The sequence below is a fragment of the Oncorhynchus mykiss genome, chromosome 12 (assembly GCF_013265735.2).
Source record: "Oncorhynchus mykiss isolate Arlee chromosome 12, USDA_OmykA_1.1, whole genome shotgun sequence".
NCBI lineage: Eukaryota > Metazoa > Chordata > Actinopteri > Salmoniformes > Salmonidae > Oncorhynchus > Oncorhynchus mykiss.
The window spans coordinates 72,197,329-72,215,107 of record NC_048576.1 but is presented as its reverse complement, the minus strand read 5'-3'; the positions used below and the strand labels follow the sequence as shown (position 1 = coordinate 72,215,107).

General features: G+C 41.9%; 1 protein-coding gene across 8 annotated transcripts in view; it reads left to right on the top strand.

The window, feature by feature from the left end:
- The window catches only part of LOC110538248 (axin-1), a 41,830-nt gene that overhangs the window by 7,512 nt on the left and 16,539 nt on the right, over window positions 1-17,779 (top strand). For 3 of the 8 annotated variants that reach the window (XM_036938301.1, XM_021624953.2, XM_021624947.2), the window contains exons 1-2: window positions 10,711-10,901; window positions 14,025-14,999. In XM_036938301.1, coding sequence (XP_036794196.1) covers window positions 14,104-14,999 — 896 coding nt within the window. In that variant the 5' untranslated portion in view covers window positions 10,711-10,901; window positions 14,025-14,103. Of the gene's footprint in view, window positions 1-161; window positions 360-10,710; window positions 10,902-14,024; window positions 15,000-17,779 lie in introns of those variants that run through there. The other 5 variants (XM_021624950.2, XM_021624949.2, XM_021624951.2 and 2 more) reach the window with 4 other exon arrangements.

Sequence of the window (17,779 nt, the reverse complement as noted above, 5' to 3'; positions counted from 1 at the left end):
TTATGCATTTCTTCAATTTTTGTTTGAGTGAGGTATCAAAACTAAAAGCACAAGTACAATTTTCATTAGCATTTCACATCCTCAGAGCATTGTTGTCAAATTAAAAATATTTTATATTTGGTGATAATGCAACCCAATGTTTTCTTGTTCCTCTTTTTCAGAACCGAATGGATAAAAAATACATCCTGGTATGGCAAGATTCTCCATGGGCAGGCACCTTCATTTTGCTAGTATTGAGAGAGATGTTGTCTTTACTGGCACCTGATTTATCCAATGAGATTGCAATGGGAGCCCCAGCAAATGGGTGTCAAATTGGAGGAGAGAAATCCATTAAACAATGGAGTGACATTTTACTAAAGGTAAGGCATGTTGCTTTACATAATTAAGAAATATTTTCTTATTTTATTTCAGAACTTGTGGCATCTTTCAATATCGAGCCTATTCATTATGTCTTCAGTCCATGGGCCTGCAGCCTAAGACATGAGCTCTTATTTACAATGAGACACAGATGTCAGGCAGATACAGCATGTCTGTAAGCAGTGCTGCATGTCCTTCTGTCTTCATCATCATCATATAGAATAGCCCATGGGTTAGGTGTGGTCTTTCAAATGGTTTTCTTCACCGAGAGAATAGAGCATTCTATTACTAGCACACCACTCTGCTGCTGTTTCTGTATCTCTTCTGAAAATATTTATTGGAAATGTTACACACACCGCACACTGCTTGCTGTGCAGTCATATGTAGACACTCCATGTAGACACTCCTTGTAGACACTCCATGTAGACATTCCATGTAGACACTCCTTGTAGACACTCCTTGTAGACACTCCATGTAGACACTCCATGTAGACACTCCATGTAGACACTCCATGTAGACACTCCTTGTAGACACTCCTTGTAGACACTCCTTGTAGACACTCCATGTAGACACTCCATGTAGACACTCCTTGTACACTCCTTGTAGACACTCCATGTAGACACTCCATGTAGACACTCCATGTAGACACTCCATGTAGACACTCCTTGTAGACACTCCATGTAGACACTCCTTGTAGACACTCCTTGTAGACACTCCATGTAGACACTCCATGTAGACACTCCTTGTACACTCCTTGTAGACACTCCATGTAGACACTCCATGTAGACACTCCATGTAGACACTCCATGTAGACACTCCTTGTAGACACTCCATGTAGACACTCCTTGTAGACACTCCTTGTAGACACTCCATGTAGACACTCCATGTAGACACTCCAGAGAATAAATGCTTATACCATGGCAACGTTTGAATACTTGTTTCTGATTGGCTTGAAGGGCATTCTAGAGTGTGCATTAGTTCCCTATGGCGCACGGTAGAATTTTGAAAACAAAAGTGAATTGAAAACATTAATGGCATTGTTGAATTTGATTTTCATAATAGGAAGCTAGGACTGATGGTTTGGTTAGCTAAACTAGGAAGCCTGTTTGGTTACCATCTAGTAGACTTGCTAGCTACTTCAGTGGATGTTAAACACGTTTCTAGCAGCAAATGAACATGTCTAGTGGCAAATGTGTTAAATTAACTTGTTGCTCTATGCGTTCTCTGGAAAATAATGCAACTCCGTGGAAGGTCAGGTCCACTCCGCCAATGTGTCGTTCATTAGTTTCCATAGAATGCATAGCCTCTTATCCCTTACATAATGAATACATGTACACGTGTCATAGAGGAGGCGTGATTAGCACAGGGGCACTGCACTCCAAGTCACTCTATGTTGACAGACAATTCCTCTAGTCAGCCATTCTGTGTCATTTGAGACCTCTGGCATGCTGTGTGCCCTTGTGGCTACAACGGTTGAATAATAGTGCACTTGAATGCAACTGCAAGGGCTTCGTCAGGAAATCTTCACAGAGGCAATTCTCTATAGGAGGAGAGAGAAAGTTCTGACTTGAAGAAATGTATGTCACTGTAGTTTACAACTTGTCCTCATTGTTCATGGCTGGTTCCAGCATGATGGAAATTACATTTGCATGAAAGATCAACAACTTTAATGTCTCACAGAAGGGACAAACAAAATAGAAATGAAACGTTTCATGTGTGTGTGTATAGTACCCGTTGGGGTGAGCGTACATCCTCTAAAAGTGGACTTCTAAATATTGGCATGTACGAGAAATAAAGATAATAAGAAGTGTTATGGATGTTAAATTAAATGGACATACTTTTTGGGGAGACTGATGCTGCGCATCCCAAATGGCACAGCGGTCTAAGGCACTGCTTCGCAGTGCTAGCTGTGTCGCTACAGATCCTTGGCTCGATCCCAGGCTGTGTCGCAGCCGGCCGCCACTGGGAGAACCATGAGGTGGCGCACAATTGGCCCAGCATTGTCTGGGTTAGGCCTGCCGGGTTGTCCTTGTCTCATCGCACTCTAGCGACTCCTGTGGCGGGCCGGGCCCAATGCACGCTGACACGGTTGCCAGCTGTACGGTGTGGCTGGCTTCCGGGTTAAGCGAGCATTGTGTCAAGAAGCAGTGCGGCTTGGCTGGGTTGTGTTTCAGAGGACGCACGGCTCTCAACCTTCGCCTCTCCCGAGTCCGTACGGGAGTTGCAGCGATGGGACAAGACTATAACTACCAACTGGATATCACAAAAAAGGGGTAAAATAATATAACAAAAATAATAATAAAAAATCAACATAACTACAGGCAGCCTGAATAGAATACAAGGCCAGGCACCACCTTTAAAAAAAAATTATATTTAAACATATACAGCTTTCCTCCAGTGTTAGTTATGAAGACGAGATGTTAATGAAGCAATACAGACCCGTTGAATGTCGACACAAATATAAGAGGTTTTTGTCATTTTAAAAAATCTGAAATATTGTAACAAAATATGCACATGAAACAATATTCAAGACAAACAAATTGTTGATACACTCTTCTCATCTTTCTCTCTATAAAAACAGCACTGCATTGTATGAGAAATCAGAATATATTTTTCAAGAGAATCTTATCTGGAACACAGCATTTTCAAGATATCAACCATCACTTCAGGGCAAGTCTGAAGAACACTTCTCAGAACATAAGCAGTCAAAATGTGATGGATTCACAAGCTTCTGAAGCTAAGATATGATACATCAATGTCCATCCCATCCACAACCGTTATGGATGTTATGGCTATCATTGCGCTGAAAAAGGATACTCATAATGAAATGTAAGAAACCAGTTATAGACCATATGAAACCTTGTTGAAAGTTGGCTTTACGGAGAAAGTTTCAAGATGATCCAATATACGGTGCATATTTTACCAAATCGTTTCCTGGATGGATGTTACATTGCCTGTTCCAGTCACTCCACTATCTTGATAAGATAGTAGAAAATGAAACAAAACTTTGGTCTGTATTGCTTCATTAACGTCTTCATAACTAACACTGGAGGACATCTGTGAGTGGGAAAACAAGCTCTGTGAGTGGGAAAACAAGCTCTGTGAGCGGGAAAACAAGCTCTGTGAGTGGGAAAACAAGCTCTGTGAGTGGGAAAACAAGCTCTGTGAGCGGGAAAACAAGCTCTGTGAGCGGGAAAACAAGCTCTGTGAGTGGGAAAACAAGCTCTGTGAGTGGGAAAACAAGCTCTGTGAGTGGGAAAACAAGCTCTGTGAGTGGGAAAACAAGCTCTGTGAGTGGGAAAACAAGCTCTGTGAGCCCTTTCTGAAAACCTTTTTTTGAGACTTGGTAGCCTACTCTGTAATGGTCCAAATATCCTACATAAACTGGTCAAATAAAGCTTGAACTCCAACATATAGAATAATTATCAACGTGGTTTAATTTGGAAATGACTAACTTTATTTGTACATGCTCAGGTTGACCTTCCCACGGAATCACCCTTATCTTATTTGTATTGCACAGTGGTGTATATTGAAACATACCATGGTGGCATAAAATCTGCACTTCAAAGACAATCCTCAAAAGAATATAACAAGAATTGACCCTTCATACGATTTTTTTTCTCAGTCTTTCGTATTTGTCCATCTTACTTTAAAAAACAATAAAAAAATGTATTGACCTGATAAGAAGAGTCAAAGAAAAAAAGGATGAGGTCACTGAATTCTCAGAAGAAGATGGCTCCAGGCCAATCATATAAAGTGGATAATTTACAGTACATGACACACACCTTACTGTTGTTACATTTTTTTGCCTTTGGAGGTGAAATAGTTTATGAACAAGAAAAGATAACTTGTGAAATACCAGCAAATAGCCTGAGCAAGGTCAAAACACATTTGTTTTTTGTAAGTGCACACAAAAATTCAGACCAATGAGATTTGTTTTTTCAAAATAATTATTTTTGGTTGACAAATGTGTCATTAATTGAATAGAAATTACAGTTGAAGTCAGAAATTTACATACACCTTAGCCAAATACATTTAAACTCAGTTTCACAGTTCCTGACATTTAAATCAGAGTAAAAGTTCCCTGTCTTAGCTCAGTTAGGATCACCACTTTATTTTAAGAATGTGAAATGTCAGCATAATAATAGAGAATGATTTAGTTCAGCTTTTATTTCTTCCATCACATTCCCAGTGGGTCAGAAGTTTACATACACTCAATTAGTATTTGGTATCATTGCCTTTAAATTGTTTAACTTGGGTCAAATGTTTCGGGTAGCCTTCCACAAGCTTCCCACAATAAGTTGGGTGAATTTTGGCCCATTCCTCCTGACAGAGCTGGTGTAACTGAGTCAGGTTTGTAGGCCTCCTTGCTCGCACACGCTTTTTCAGTTCTGCCCACACATTTTCTATAGGATTGAGGTCAGGGCTTTGTGATGGCCACTCCAATACCTTGACTTTGTTGTCCTTAAGCCATTTTGCAAGTATTCTTGGGGTCATTGTTCATTTGGAAGACCCATTTAACTTCCTGACTGATGTCTTGAGATGTTGCTTCAATATATCCACACAATTTTCCTCCCTCACGATGCCATCTATTTTGTGAAGTGCACCAGTCCCTCCTGCAGCAAAGCACTCCCACAACATGATGCTGCCACCCCCATGCTTCACGGTTGGGGTGGTGTTCTTTGGCTTGCAAGCCTCCCCCTTTTTCCTCCAAACAAGGATGGTCATTATGGCCAAACAGTTCTATTTTTGTTTCATCAGACCAGAGGACATTTCTCCAAAAAGTATGATCTTTGTCCTCATGTGCAGATTCAAACCGTAGTCTGGCTTTTTTTATGGAGGTTTTTGAGCAGTGGCTTCTTCCATGCTGAGCTGCCTTTCAGGTTATGTTGCTATAGGACTTGTTTTACTGTGGCTATAGATACTTTTGTACCTGTTTCCTACAGCATCTTCACAAGGTCCTTTGCTGTTGTTCTGGGATTGATTTGCACTTTTCACACCAAAGTACATACATCTCTAGGAAACAGAACGCGTCTCCTTCCTGAGCGGTATGACGGCTGTGTGGTCCCGTGGTGTTTATACTTGCGTACTATTGCTTGTACAGATGAACGTAGTACCTTTAGGCATTTGGAAATTGCTCCCAAGGATGAACCAGACTTGTGGAGGTCTACAATTTTTTGTGGCTGATTTCTTTTGATTTTCCCATGATGCCAAACAAAGAGGCAGTGAGTTTGAACGTAGGTTTGAAATACAGTGGGGCAAAAAAGTATTTAGTCAGCCACCAATTGTGCAAGTTCTCCCACTTAAAAAGATGAGATATGATGAAAATTACAGGCCTAGGTACACTTCAACTATGACAGACAAAATGTGATTATTTTTTCTCTCCAGAAAATCACATTATAGGATTTTTAATGTATTTATTTGCAAATGATGGTGGAAAATAAGTATTTGGTCAATAACAAAAGTTTATCTCAATAATTTGTTATATACCCTTTGTTGGCAATGACAGAGGTCAAACATTTTCTGTATGTCTTCACAAGGTTTTCACACACTGTTGCTGGTATTTTGGCCCATTCCTCCATGCAGATCTCCTCTAGAGCAGTGATGTTTTGGGGCTGTTGCTGGGCAACACAGATTTTTAACTCCCTCCAAAGATTTTCTATGGGGTTGAGATCTGGAGACTGGCTAGGCCACTCCAGGACCTTGAAATGCTTCTCACGAAGCCACTCCTTCATTGCCCGGGCAGTGTGTTTGGGATCATTGTCATGCTGAAAGACCCAGCCACGTTTCATCTTGCCCTTGCTGATGGAAGGAGGTTTTCACTCAAAATCTCACGATACATGGCCCCATTCATTCTTTCCTTTATACGGATCAGTCGTCCTGGTCCCTTTGCAGAAAAACAGCCCCAAAGCATGATGTTTCCACCCCCATGCTTCACAGTAGGTATGGTGTTCTTTGGATGCAACTCAGAATTCTTTGTCCTCCAAACACGACGAGTTGAGTTTTTACCAAAAAGTTATATTTTGGTTTCATCTGACCATATGACATTCTCCCAATCTTCTTCTGGATCATCCAAATTCTCTCTAGCAAATTTCAGACGGGCCTGGACATGTACTGGCTTAATTAGGGGGACACGTCTGGCACTGCAGGATTTGAGTCCCTGGCGGTGTAGTGTGTTACTGATGGTAGGCTTTGTTACTTTGGTCCCAGCTCTCTGCAGGTCATTCACTAGGTCCCGCCGTGTGGTTCTGGGATTTTTGCTCACCGTTCTTGTGATCATTTTGACCCCACGGGGTGAGATCTTGCGTGGAGCCCCAGATCGAGGGAGATTATCAGTGGTCTTGTATGTCTTCCATTTCCTAATAATTGCTCCCACAGTTGATTTCTTCAAACCAAGCTGCTTACCTATTGTAGATTCAGTCTTCCCAGCCTGGTGTAGGTCTACAATTTTGTTTCTGGTATCCTTTGACAGCTATTTGGTCTTGGCCATAGTGGAGTTTGGAGTGTGACTATTTGAGGTTGTGGACAGGTGTCTTTTATACTGATACAGTGCCTTGCGAAAGTATTCGGCCCCCTTGAACTATACAACCTTTTGCCACATTTCAGGCTTCAAACATAAAGATATAAAACTGTATTTTTTTGTGAAGAATCAACAACAAGTGGGACACAATCATGAAGTGGAACGACATTTATTGGATATTTCAAACTTTTTTAACAAATCAAAAACTGAAAAATTGGGCGTGCAAAATTATTCAGCCCCTTTACTTTCAGTGCAGCAAACTCTCTCCAGAAGTTCAGTGAGGCCCATGATCACTCTGGATGAACTGCAGAGATCTACAGCTGAGGTGGGAGACTCTGTCCATAGGACAACAATCACAAATCTGGCCTTTATGGAAGAGTGGCAAGAAGAAAGCCATTTCTTAAAGATATCCATAAAAAGTGTTGTTTAAAGTTTGCCACAAGCCACCTGGGAGACACACCAAACATGTGGAAGAAGGTGCTCTGGTCAGATGAAACCAAAATTGAACTTTTTGGCAACAATGCAAAACGTTGTGTTTGGCGTAAAAGCAACACAGCTCATCACACTGAACACACCATCCCCACTGTCAAACATGGTGGTGGCAGCATCATGGTTTGGGCCTGCTTTTCTTCAGCAGGGACAGGGAAGATGGTTAAAATTGATGGGAAGATGGATGGAGCCAAATACAGGACCATTCTGGAAGAACCTGATGGAGTCTGCCAAAGACCTGAGACTGGGACGGAGATTTGTCTTCCAACAAGACAATGATTCAAAACATAAAGCAAAATCTACAATGGAATGGTTCAAAAATAAACATATCCAGGTGTTAGAATGGCCAAGTCAAAGTCCAGACCTGAATCCAATCGAGAATCTGTGGAAAGAACTGAAAACTGCTGTTCACAAATGCTCTCCATCCGACCTCACTGAGTTCGAGCTGTTTTGCAAGGAGGAATGGGAAAAAATGTCAGTCTCTCGATGTGCAAAACTGATAGAGACATACCCCAAGCGACTTACAGCTGTAATCGCAGCAAAAGGTGGCGCTACAAAGTATTAACTTAAGGGGGCTGAATAATTTTGCACGCCCAATTTTTCAGTTTTTGATTTGTTAAAAAGGTTTTAAATATCCAATAAATGTCGTTCCACTTCATGATTGTGTCCCACTTGTTGTTGATTCTTCACAAAAAAAATACAGTTTTATATCTTTATGTTTGAAGCCTGAAATGTGGCAAAAGGTCGCAAGGTTCAAGGGGGCCGAGTACTTTCGCAAGGCACTGTAACAAGTTCAAACAGGTGCCATTAATACAGGTAACGAGTGGAGGACAGAGGAGCCTCTTAAAGAAGAAGTTACAGGTCTGTGAGAGCCAGAAATCTTGTGTGTTTGTAGGTGACCAAATACTTATTTTCCACCATAATTTGCAAATAAATTCATTAAATATCCTACAATGTGATTTTCTGGATTTCTTTTTCTCATTTTGTCTGTCATAGTTGAAGTGTACCTATGATGAAAATTACAGGCCTCTCTCATCTTTTTAAGTGGGGGAACTTGCACAATTGGTGGCTGACTAAATACTTTTTTGCCCCATTGTACATTCACATGTACACCTCCAATTGACTCAAATGATGTCAATTAGCCTATCAGAAGCTTCTAAAGCCATGACATTATTTTCTGGAATTTTCCAAGTTGTTTAAAGGCACAGTCAACTTACTGTATGTAAACTTCTGACACACTGGAATAAAAAATAATGAAATGAAAATAATCTGTATGTAAACAATTGTTGGAAAAATTACTTGTGTCATGCACAAAGTAGATGTCCTAACCGACTTGCCAAAACTATAGTTTGTTAAAAAGAAATTTGTGGAGTGGTTGAAAAACAAGTTTTAATGACTCCAACCTAAGTGTATGTAAACTTCCGACTTCAACTGTACATTTCCCTCCACGTGGGCCAGCCCACTACCAATTAGAGTTCTAGCCAATGAGCGCTAGCCCCTCGCATTGAGTCACAGCTAGGCAGAGGCATGCCCAGCATTATCCAATGAGATTGCAGTGCAGGCCCAAATGCTCAGTGGACACAAGAGAGAGAGAGAGAGAGAGAGAGAGAGAGAGAGAGAGAGAGAGAGAGAGAGAGAGAGAGTCCCTGGCAGCGTAGTGTGTGTGAGAGAGAGAGAGAGAGTCCCTGGCGGCGTAGTGTGTGTGAGAGAGAGAGAGAGAGAGAGAGAGAGAGAGAGAGAGAGAGAGAAATGACTTTGTTCACATATCTGCACATATGTTGCGTAGTACACAATTTTCAGGGACCACTTTTGGCTATTGAGTGATACTTTCAGAACTACTGGCTAAAAAGTATACAAAAGTACACGGATAATCTCTTTAATAAAATGTGCCTTGAAGCACATACAGTTAGTTATATCTAACCTCGACCAGGTTACAACAACACTGGGTGTAACTTAGTATACAGCAAGATGTTGTTTACTCTGATCATTTTACACAACACCAGGACCTCCAATTCTTGAAGGGCTGCACATATGCTAGATTTGTGTTGGCTCATTCAGTTCAGGTGTAAACCCCCCCTAAAATATAATGTAGTTGAAAAATATGTACAGTCATTCTCTGTACTTTTTGAATGATCTAATCTAATCAAACAATCAAGACCAGTAAAAGCTTTCTGCATTCCAATGGCCTTTGATCTCAGTACTATAAAGCCTTGAGATTACAGACCTGATTGTTTGCAGGTGTGTGCAGCTAGTTTGCAGGTCTAGATCAACACACAACATGTGAATACACAGTCAAAACACATATTGCCCTTGCAAATATACATTCCAGTAATAATAAATGTTCATTCTTACTCCCTTGTGCATTTCTTAAAGGGGGCAAAAGATTCAAATAGCAAGTTGAAAGGCACATGCATGATCTTTTGTCTAAGCATTTCTCTCCTTTGGTCAGGTGGAGGAATACAATCACAGGCATACCTTTGATCTTTATCTCTTTACAAGCTGTGAGAAGGGAGCTAGAAGAGTTAAAGAGTAACATCATACCACCCTGCATTTCTCTTTGGTAAACTCCGGCAGAGCTGATAGAATTAAATGATAAGATACAATAATTCATTGCCTGTTGTAATGTAGTGGACGCATGGTGATAATAAACCTCTCTCTGGCTCTCTTCTTGTGTGACCTTCAAGGTAGATAAGCTGCACTCCACGTTCATATTCCCTGTGTGTTGATATTGATGTTTCACGGACATTTTCAAAGTGAGCTAACCACAGTACAGTGGCAGCAGGCAAACACAATAACTCCATTCTTCATTATTCTGTGCCAGCCGTATACATAAAAGAACAGGGGGAAAGGACAACCACATGAAATTATTACTTGCCTTTTTGAATCTATATTCTCAAAAACAGTTCCTTGGCAACAGTTCTTGTGAAAATATTGTAAATAGCATTTGTATAGAGACAGGTGGTCGACTGTCTCTTATTGCCACATCATCTGCTTTTACATGCGGCATTGCTCCTCTCCGTACAAATGTTATGTTTATCTCTGTAAGAATATCGCTTATACATTTTTTCATTTGACCCTTTTCTGCCAAAGGATTTCCAAATAACGGTATAGATGTAACGTTATCATTCTAGGCTTTTGATTTGTTTAGAAGGTTTGATCCGGTTGTCTTCGTTATTATCAATACATGTGCTAAAAAATATATATATCGTCGCCTGGGTAGAGAAAGCTACAATATAGAATATTTGAAGAGAATGCACATCATCCCTCTCTCTCTAGTTCAGCCCCCCCCCCCCCCCCCCCCCCCTTTCCAGTTCTTCTACACGGCGGCAGTATGTTTTTTGAACGCTCGTGGCGCTGTACATCTTCTGAACCACCACACAGACAGGAGTGAGAGACAGCCATGGAGAGGTGGAGAACGGACTGTTTTCTTTGTTATTTTTAAACTCTTGCTATTCGCATCTATGACACGATTCACAGTGAGCTGTACAAGCAAAAATTCCCGATGCACTCGAAAACGGCAAGTAGGTTTTCACAGGTGAAGTATAGAGCACTTTTTTTTCAGCTCATGGTTTGGGATTGCGGTAGCCGGAGATGATATGTGCCATCGCTTTGCTGTGTGTGTGCGCGCTAGTCAATTCCGAGATCGAGTGTTCTATCTCTGCTGCGTCTTTTATCGATTCTGAAAAATGGTGGGGTGTTGGTCGTGAACAACTCTGAACATTCATTACCTAAGATACTTACAGTTTAGTAGGCAAATAGTGTTGCAAAGTTGTGTACTAGTCGGTCGGCTGCGGAAGGGCCTGGCTGTGTGTACGGAGTTTGTTTCTGCCTCCCCTCCCCCATCCGTTCTGCTGCTGTGCTGCTCATACTCAGAGGCCAAGACATGAATGCATAGAATGTGGGGCTCACTTCAAAGCATTAGGGATGGTAGGGAATGGGTGTAGTAATACAGTTATAGTAGCGACAGATTACGCTCTTTGGAAATGTTCGTGCATATTACGAAACTGAAGACCGCAACACAGTATTTGTGAATGTGCGCATGATAATACTTGCCCGATCTACGTGTTCACAGTTGTAATCATATCACAGCCTGTTCTTGATAATGTGATCTTGCTATTTTGGTAAATGTGTTACTACGTAGGCTACATTGTGGTTTAATAGAATTCCAGCATCAATATTGTTACTTTTTTTTTGTTCCAGTATAACGTCAGCTTCCTACATGTTTGTTACATTGTTGCTGGAAGGCTATGTTGCTAAGTTAATTGATTCCAACAGTGTTGTTTTGGTATTGTCCACAGTGAAAGTTGTGAATTCATTGCATGCTTCGTTTTTCATTCTCACCTAAGCTTTTCCCCCTGATTTTTAAATTGAGCCGTTTAATTAAAGCAGTAAAGAGGGGAACTTAGATTTATGGTTTGATATTGACATGATAAATTGCATATAATGTTGATGATTGTACAAATCATTCTGAGTAGTTGGCTGAACTAATGCCCAGTGGTCAAAGCAGTTGTCATTAGCTAACGTCCACACCTACAGTGCCAATAAAGATCAAATTCTTATTTACAATGAGACCTCGGGTAGCAGGCGCAGCCCGTACAACACACACATAGGTTAAACAATATCATAGATACAACAGTCAAAAGTACACACAATGCCCAGCCAGTAATCCAGCCAGTAAGATATTGAGTAATGTGCCGCATTTAATTAAGAGGTAGTGGGAAAACACACGCAGTTATCAGTTAAAATCTCGGACAGTTTGAAGAGCATAGTTTGTGTGTTTTTTTTAAGCATGGTCCAGTCTCTAGCAGCAGGTAATTGAAAAGCATTTTCACCAAAGATACTGAGTGTCTTGGGGATTGCCAGGTTTATGTAATTGCTGGATCTCAGGTTGGTGTTGGTGGTGCGGAGTCTTAGTAGCGAGCTGAGATAAAGGGAGGCCTTGCCGAGGAGGGATTTGTATATGAATGTGAGCCAGTGGGTTTTATGTCATACATGTAGGGATGGCCAGTTAATGAATAAGTCACAGTGATGAAGTTGGAATGGGGCACTAGTGACAAAGCTTATGGCAGAGTGGTAAAGTATGTCCATTTTATTGAGGGTGGACTTTGGGGCCATATTGTAGATGACATCACCATAATCCAGGATGGGAGTATTGCCATTTGGACCATGGTGTGTTTAGCACTGTGTGTGAATTAAGATTTGTTCTGGTAGAGGAAGTCTATTCTGGACTTGACCTTTGCTTGAAGATTATTGATGTGCGTGTGGAATGATAGTGCCAGATACCCAGGTATTTGTATGAGCTGACATTCTAGGTCAGTTGGTGTCTAGATAGACGATGACTTTCTAAAGATATTGAGAATCTTGAAATGTAACATTTAAAGAGAAGTACTACTCCTGCTACTAGAATTGAGCGTATCACATTTTTGTGTAGATTCATCATCACTGTCAATGTGAAAAGGAGAAATTGAGGATAGTTAGTGGTTCATTGCACTGTGATGTGTAAAAGACCCTGTCTGTCCACTCCATAGTTCCCGGACAGCCACAGGGGAGGGCCACTTCCTCCAGGTCTCAGCAGGGACTGAAAATATTTGACTCAAGGTCGTCCTCTGATATGATCAGTCGGAGTGCCTGCCTGGCTGCATTCACCACACACAGCAGCCATGGTCACAGTCATGGCAGATTGGGCTCTGCCTGCACCCCACAGTTCCTCTTTTAACCTCCAGAACGCTCTGCCCTTGTCGCTCTATTTCATGCTCAGGGTCGGCTCCTGTAGTACACTGCTCGGATCTGTGTCTGTCATCAGTGGTCTCAAGTGAAGTTTTTGTTCTCTGTGTCCTTTACAGGACACATGTCAAACATGCAAGTATTTTCAACAGTGAAGAGGGGTCGATGTGCACATCTGTCTCTACTTACAGGGGGGGAAACAAAATAAGAACCCTGACAGTATTAAAGAATGGGAGGAAGAGGAACCCTACTACTGGGTGTCCATAACCCTTTTCCGTTCAGTTATTTTCAGCCAATCATTTGAAGTCAGAAATACATTCAATATGATTGTCACGAAGCAGTTAGGCTATCTATATCTGAAATAGTGTTCTTTATTTTCGCTACCTCTGTATTTTATAGAATAGATTTCATTCACACTAACATATAGCCTAGCTGCAGTTCAGAAATCCAACAATAAAAATATGTTCTAGAATCTTCTGATGTTAAGGTATTGCTGTGGGGAATCATTAATGGAACGTGCTAATCTGTGTGAACATATGACACACAGATCACTTTTTTTCGTGTGCATCGATTTCTTCAATGCCCTTTGCTTTAGGGGATATTGAATTGTATTTCTTAGTAGTCAAAATATTTTTTCAACCTTTAAATGGGTGCTATCGATGTGAGCAATGAAATCATTTATTTAATCTCTGTTTTGGCAGGATTTCTTTTTGAAATATTAGACTTGTGTGAATTCTAAGCTTAGACATAGATATGCAGTCTGCTTTTATTTTCTCAGTATTGAATGGATTTCCAATTTGTCTCAAACGTTTGTTGTTTTTTACTAAGTTGTCAAAATGAGATAATAAACGTCTGAGTTGTTGCCTGTGAATACGTTTACATTTTATGTGTTTAAAGTTTCCACTCATTATATATTCTTGTATTTTTCTTACAGGAGAAATTCTTTCACGGTGGCATAAGTAGAGGTGTGGATCTGATCGTTCTGCACTGTGGGCTGTACTGGGGCGGGGTGTATGGACGCTGTGAACATGAGCGTGGGCGACAAGGTGGGGGGTTGCCTGGTGGATCTGGGGGGCAGCTTCACTGAGGATGCCCCCAGACCCCCGGTCCCTGGGGAGGAGGGAGAGCTGGTGTCCAGCGATGGACGGCCCTACAGCCACGGTTTCTATTCCTTCAAGAGCGAGAGCCTCAAGAACGAGGCCTCCACGGCCACGCCCAGACGACCTGACCTGGACCTGGGCTATGAGCCGGAGGGCAGTGCCTCCCCCACGCCGCCCTACCTTAAGTGGGCAGAGTCCCTGCACTCTCTCCTGGACGACCAGGATGGTATCCACCTGTTCAGGACGTTCCTCAAGCAGGAGGAATGCGCCGACATGTTGGACTTCTGGTTCGCCTGCACTGGCTTCCGGAAGCTCGAGGCCAGTGAGGGCCAGGGCGAGGAGAAGAAGCTGAAACTGGCGAAAGCCATTTATAAAAAGTACATCCTGGACAACAATGGAATAGTCTCGAGACAGATCAAACCAGCCACCAAGAGCTTCATCAAGGACTGTGTGATGAGGCTGCACATTGACCCGGCCATGTTTGACCAGGCTCAGACTGAGATTCAGACTATGATGGAGGAGAACACCTACCCTCTGTTCCTCAAGTCAGATATCTACTTGGAATACACCAGGACTGGGGGGGAGAGCCCTAAGCTCTACAGTGACCAGAGCTCTGTCTCTGGGGGTGGGAAGGTTTTACCAGGGTATTTGCCCACGCTGAACGAGGACGAGGAGTGGCGATGTGACCATGAGTTGGAGGAGCAGCAGGAGAGTGATCCCAGCAACCGGCTCACTCAGAAGCTGCTTCAGGAGACAGCTTCCCAACGCGTCACCAGCACCAAGAGATTCCAGGACAGTCACGAGTACAGGTAAATCCTCTCCTGACATCCTCTCTCTCTCTCCAGTCTCTATAACTATCTAGCTTCTCTGTGCAAGTGCTGAATTAGAAATAAACTTGTCCCCCCCCCCCCCCTCTGTGCGAGTTGCTGCCTGAAGTTGGAGATGAAAAGTGGCTCTGAGTTTAGCACAGCGGACAGCTTAAGATGAGAGGAATGCAGTGTAGGCAGAGGCCTTTAAGTACCTGTGATGGTGAGGCGGTGGCAGGGGTCGAAGGGAGAGCATTTGCTGGTTGTTAGAAGGTGGAGGCAGACGCTCTTTGTGTTCCCCACACAGGTTTCCTGTGAATGGCAGGCTTTTCTAGTGGAAGAAAGGTTCTCTCAGAGAAAAGCTCAACATGATTTCTCTTTTGACTGTGGAAAATGGAGAAGTCTTGTTTAACTGCAGCAGAAAGTCAAAGGAAGTATTCCCTGTCTAAGGAAATGAACCTGGCACACAAAAAAAGGAAGCACTCCCCATATTTCTCTTCTGGATGACTAAAATAGGATTGTAAAAGTACAGTCTTGTTTATCTGTCTTCCATTCTTTAATTAATAGTAATATGACGCGTGTGTTATATTTGACAGAAATCTTTGTGTCACAGCCTTGTGTCATTTCATTTGCGCAGAATGGGATTGTGCGATGTGACTGACTACCGTACTTAAAACTCTAATCCTCGCCCTGTTGGAACAGAAACAGCGCATCTGGGCTTTTTAGTCCACTATGCAAAGGATTAGGCCTACAAATGTTCCTGCCAAAATCTGTGAATTAAATATCAATCTTTTTTTTAAAGACATATTCGCACATCTCTGAATTTGTTCCGTATTTGTCACTAAGCAAAGCTGCTATCATCACCAGTTGTGAGAAGAATATGTGGAGGGATTTTGCGGATTTATTTAGCCTTGCTCTGAAATATGTAAGAACACAGCATTTTTACTTTTCAGATGTGCTTAAGGATACTGTATTGACTGTTGGCATTGTCTGGTGCAGAGATTGAAGATTGCAGAATTCTATCCCTAGAAGTTGACCCACTTTTCCATCAACAGTCTTAGACAAACCTTGACATATGCAGAAGATGCAGTAGCACCTTAGTGTGCAGAGGATGTGTTGAAGAGTTGTGGTTGCAGGGCTGAGGGACTTGAAATCAGTCTTTTCAATTAGCCTGACTAAATGGTAACGTTTCCAAGTGTTTGTTCCAGTTTAGGACTAGTGTTGTGATTTTGAAAATAGGTCTACTCAGAAATAGCACATTGTTTAGGCTAAGGAATATTGTTTTGTCTGACTTTAGTCTATTTAGATGCTCTGAACGGAGTTTTTAGTATAGTTACAGTGTATAGGCATATATGTTGCCTTTTCTCATTTACAACTGGCCTATAAATGTGCCAGAATGAAAGACTAGGATATTTTAAAACCACAAACACTCCCCACTCCACCCTACTTCTGATTGTGTATTCTATGGCCCCTGGATATGATTGGCTTTAATTAGTGAGAGCAGTGCATTTTTAAGGTTGTTTTCAAATGACTATTTCATTAGGTCTAGTATTTGGCGGAAATTACAAAAAGATTATACCCTCCATTTTTAAATAGCCTTTTAGCATCACCCTTCGGGTTTTTGTGCAACTAAATTTTGCACCAGTCAGATGTCTCTTAATGTGTGAAGACTAGAGTCCGGGGAATTAAAAGGGAGAAAAACATTTTTTTTCTTTCTCAGTTGTGTAGTAATGCACAAAAAAAGTGTTGCGTGATATTTTTACGTTGTTCTCAGACAAGCAGGTGATGGCCTCAGCCAGTCACTGTTCTTGTAGAGCCAAAGCTCTCTGGATATGTTTACATGCTATGAGGAGCATGAATACACATTTTATATGAAACTGTTCATTCTGAAAGACTCGTTCAATTCACACCTGACTCAGGTTCCCTGCGGAACATTTCTCCTGGTGCCCCTCCTCTCTCCAGGTCTCCCTCGGAAAGTAGCTTAGATGGTTCAGCTCAATGACAATTTCTGGTTTGAACAGGTTAGATATATAGCCTCCATTCTTATATAACACTATCATCTTCAGAGTAATTGTAGAGAGAATGTAATGAGTAACTAAGCTGCTAACAGGTCTGATTCCTTCACCTATGTTGCTGTGTAACCAATCAGTGGTGATCCAGGGGAGTGACCAAAGGACCAGTAATTATTCTCTAGGTGCAAAAAAATGCGCAAGTCGTTGGAACAACAAAAGGCCCTACATCTATTGCTTTGGCATTGAGCTTCTATCACTGTGCATCAGGAGGACAAGTTAATTTCGTTTTTCAGGACAGGGCTATTCAAAGGTATGGATGATGTTTTGATGGGCTTTCTGAGAGGTACGAGTAACGTTTCGGCAAGTCCTCGGGTATTTCCTCATGTTCATCGAAAGCCATCTGGCCTACTCGTCGGTCGTAAGAAACGTGATGAAATGTCATCCATTTACAGCTGTGCACCCACACTGTAATAGCTAAACAGCAGATAAAAATCAACCATGATGAAACCGGTGTTGGTTTGAAAGCATCCCTCTCCTCCGGCCTCCTCTCTTTGCTCTCTCTCTGTGATTCTGTGAACATTGACATCATGGCTGCTGCTTCAATCATTAGAAGATTCTAGATCATGGGCTTGAGTGCTGCCTGGGAATAATCATCAGAGGCTGCAGTAATCCGAGAGCTGCTTCCATCCGTGATCCATCCCTTTCCTCCTCTCAGGCTGAACCAGGCTGGGCTTAGAGGCTCATAAACAGATGCCTCACTACCAGTCAGTA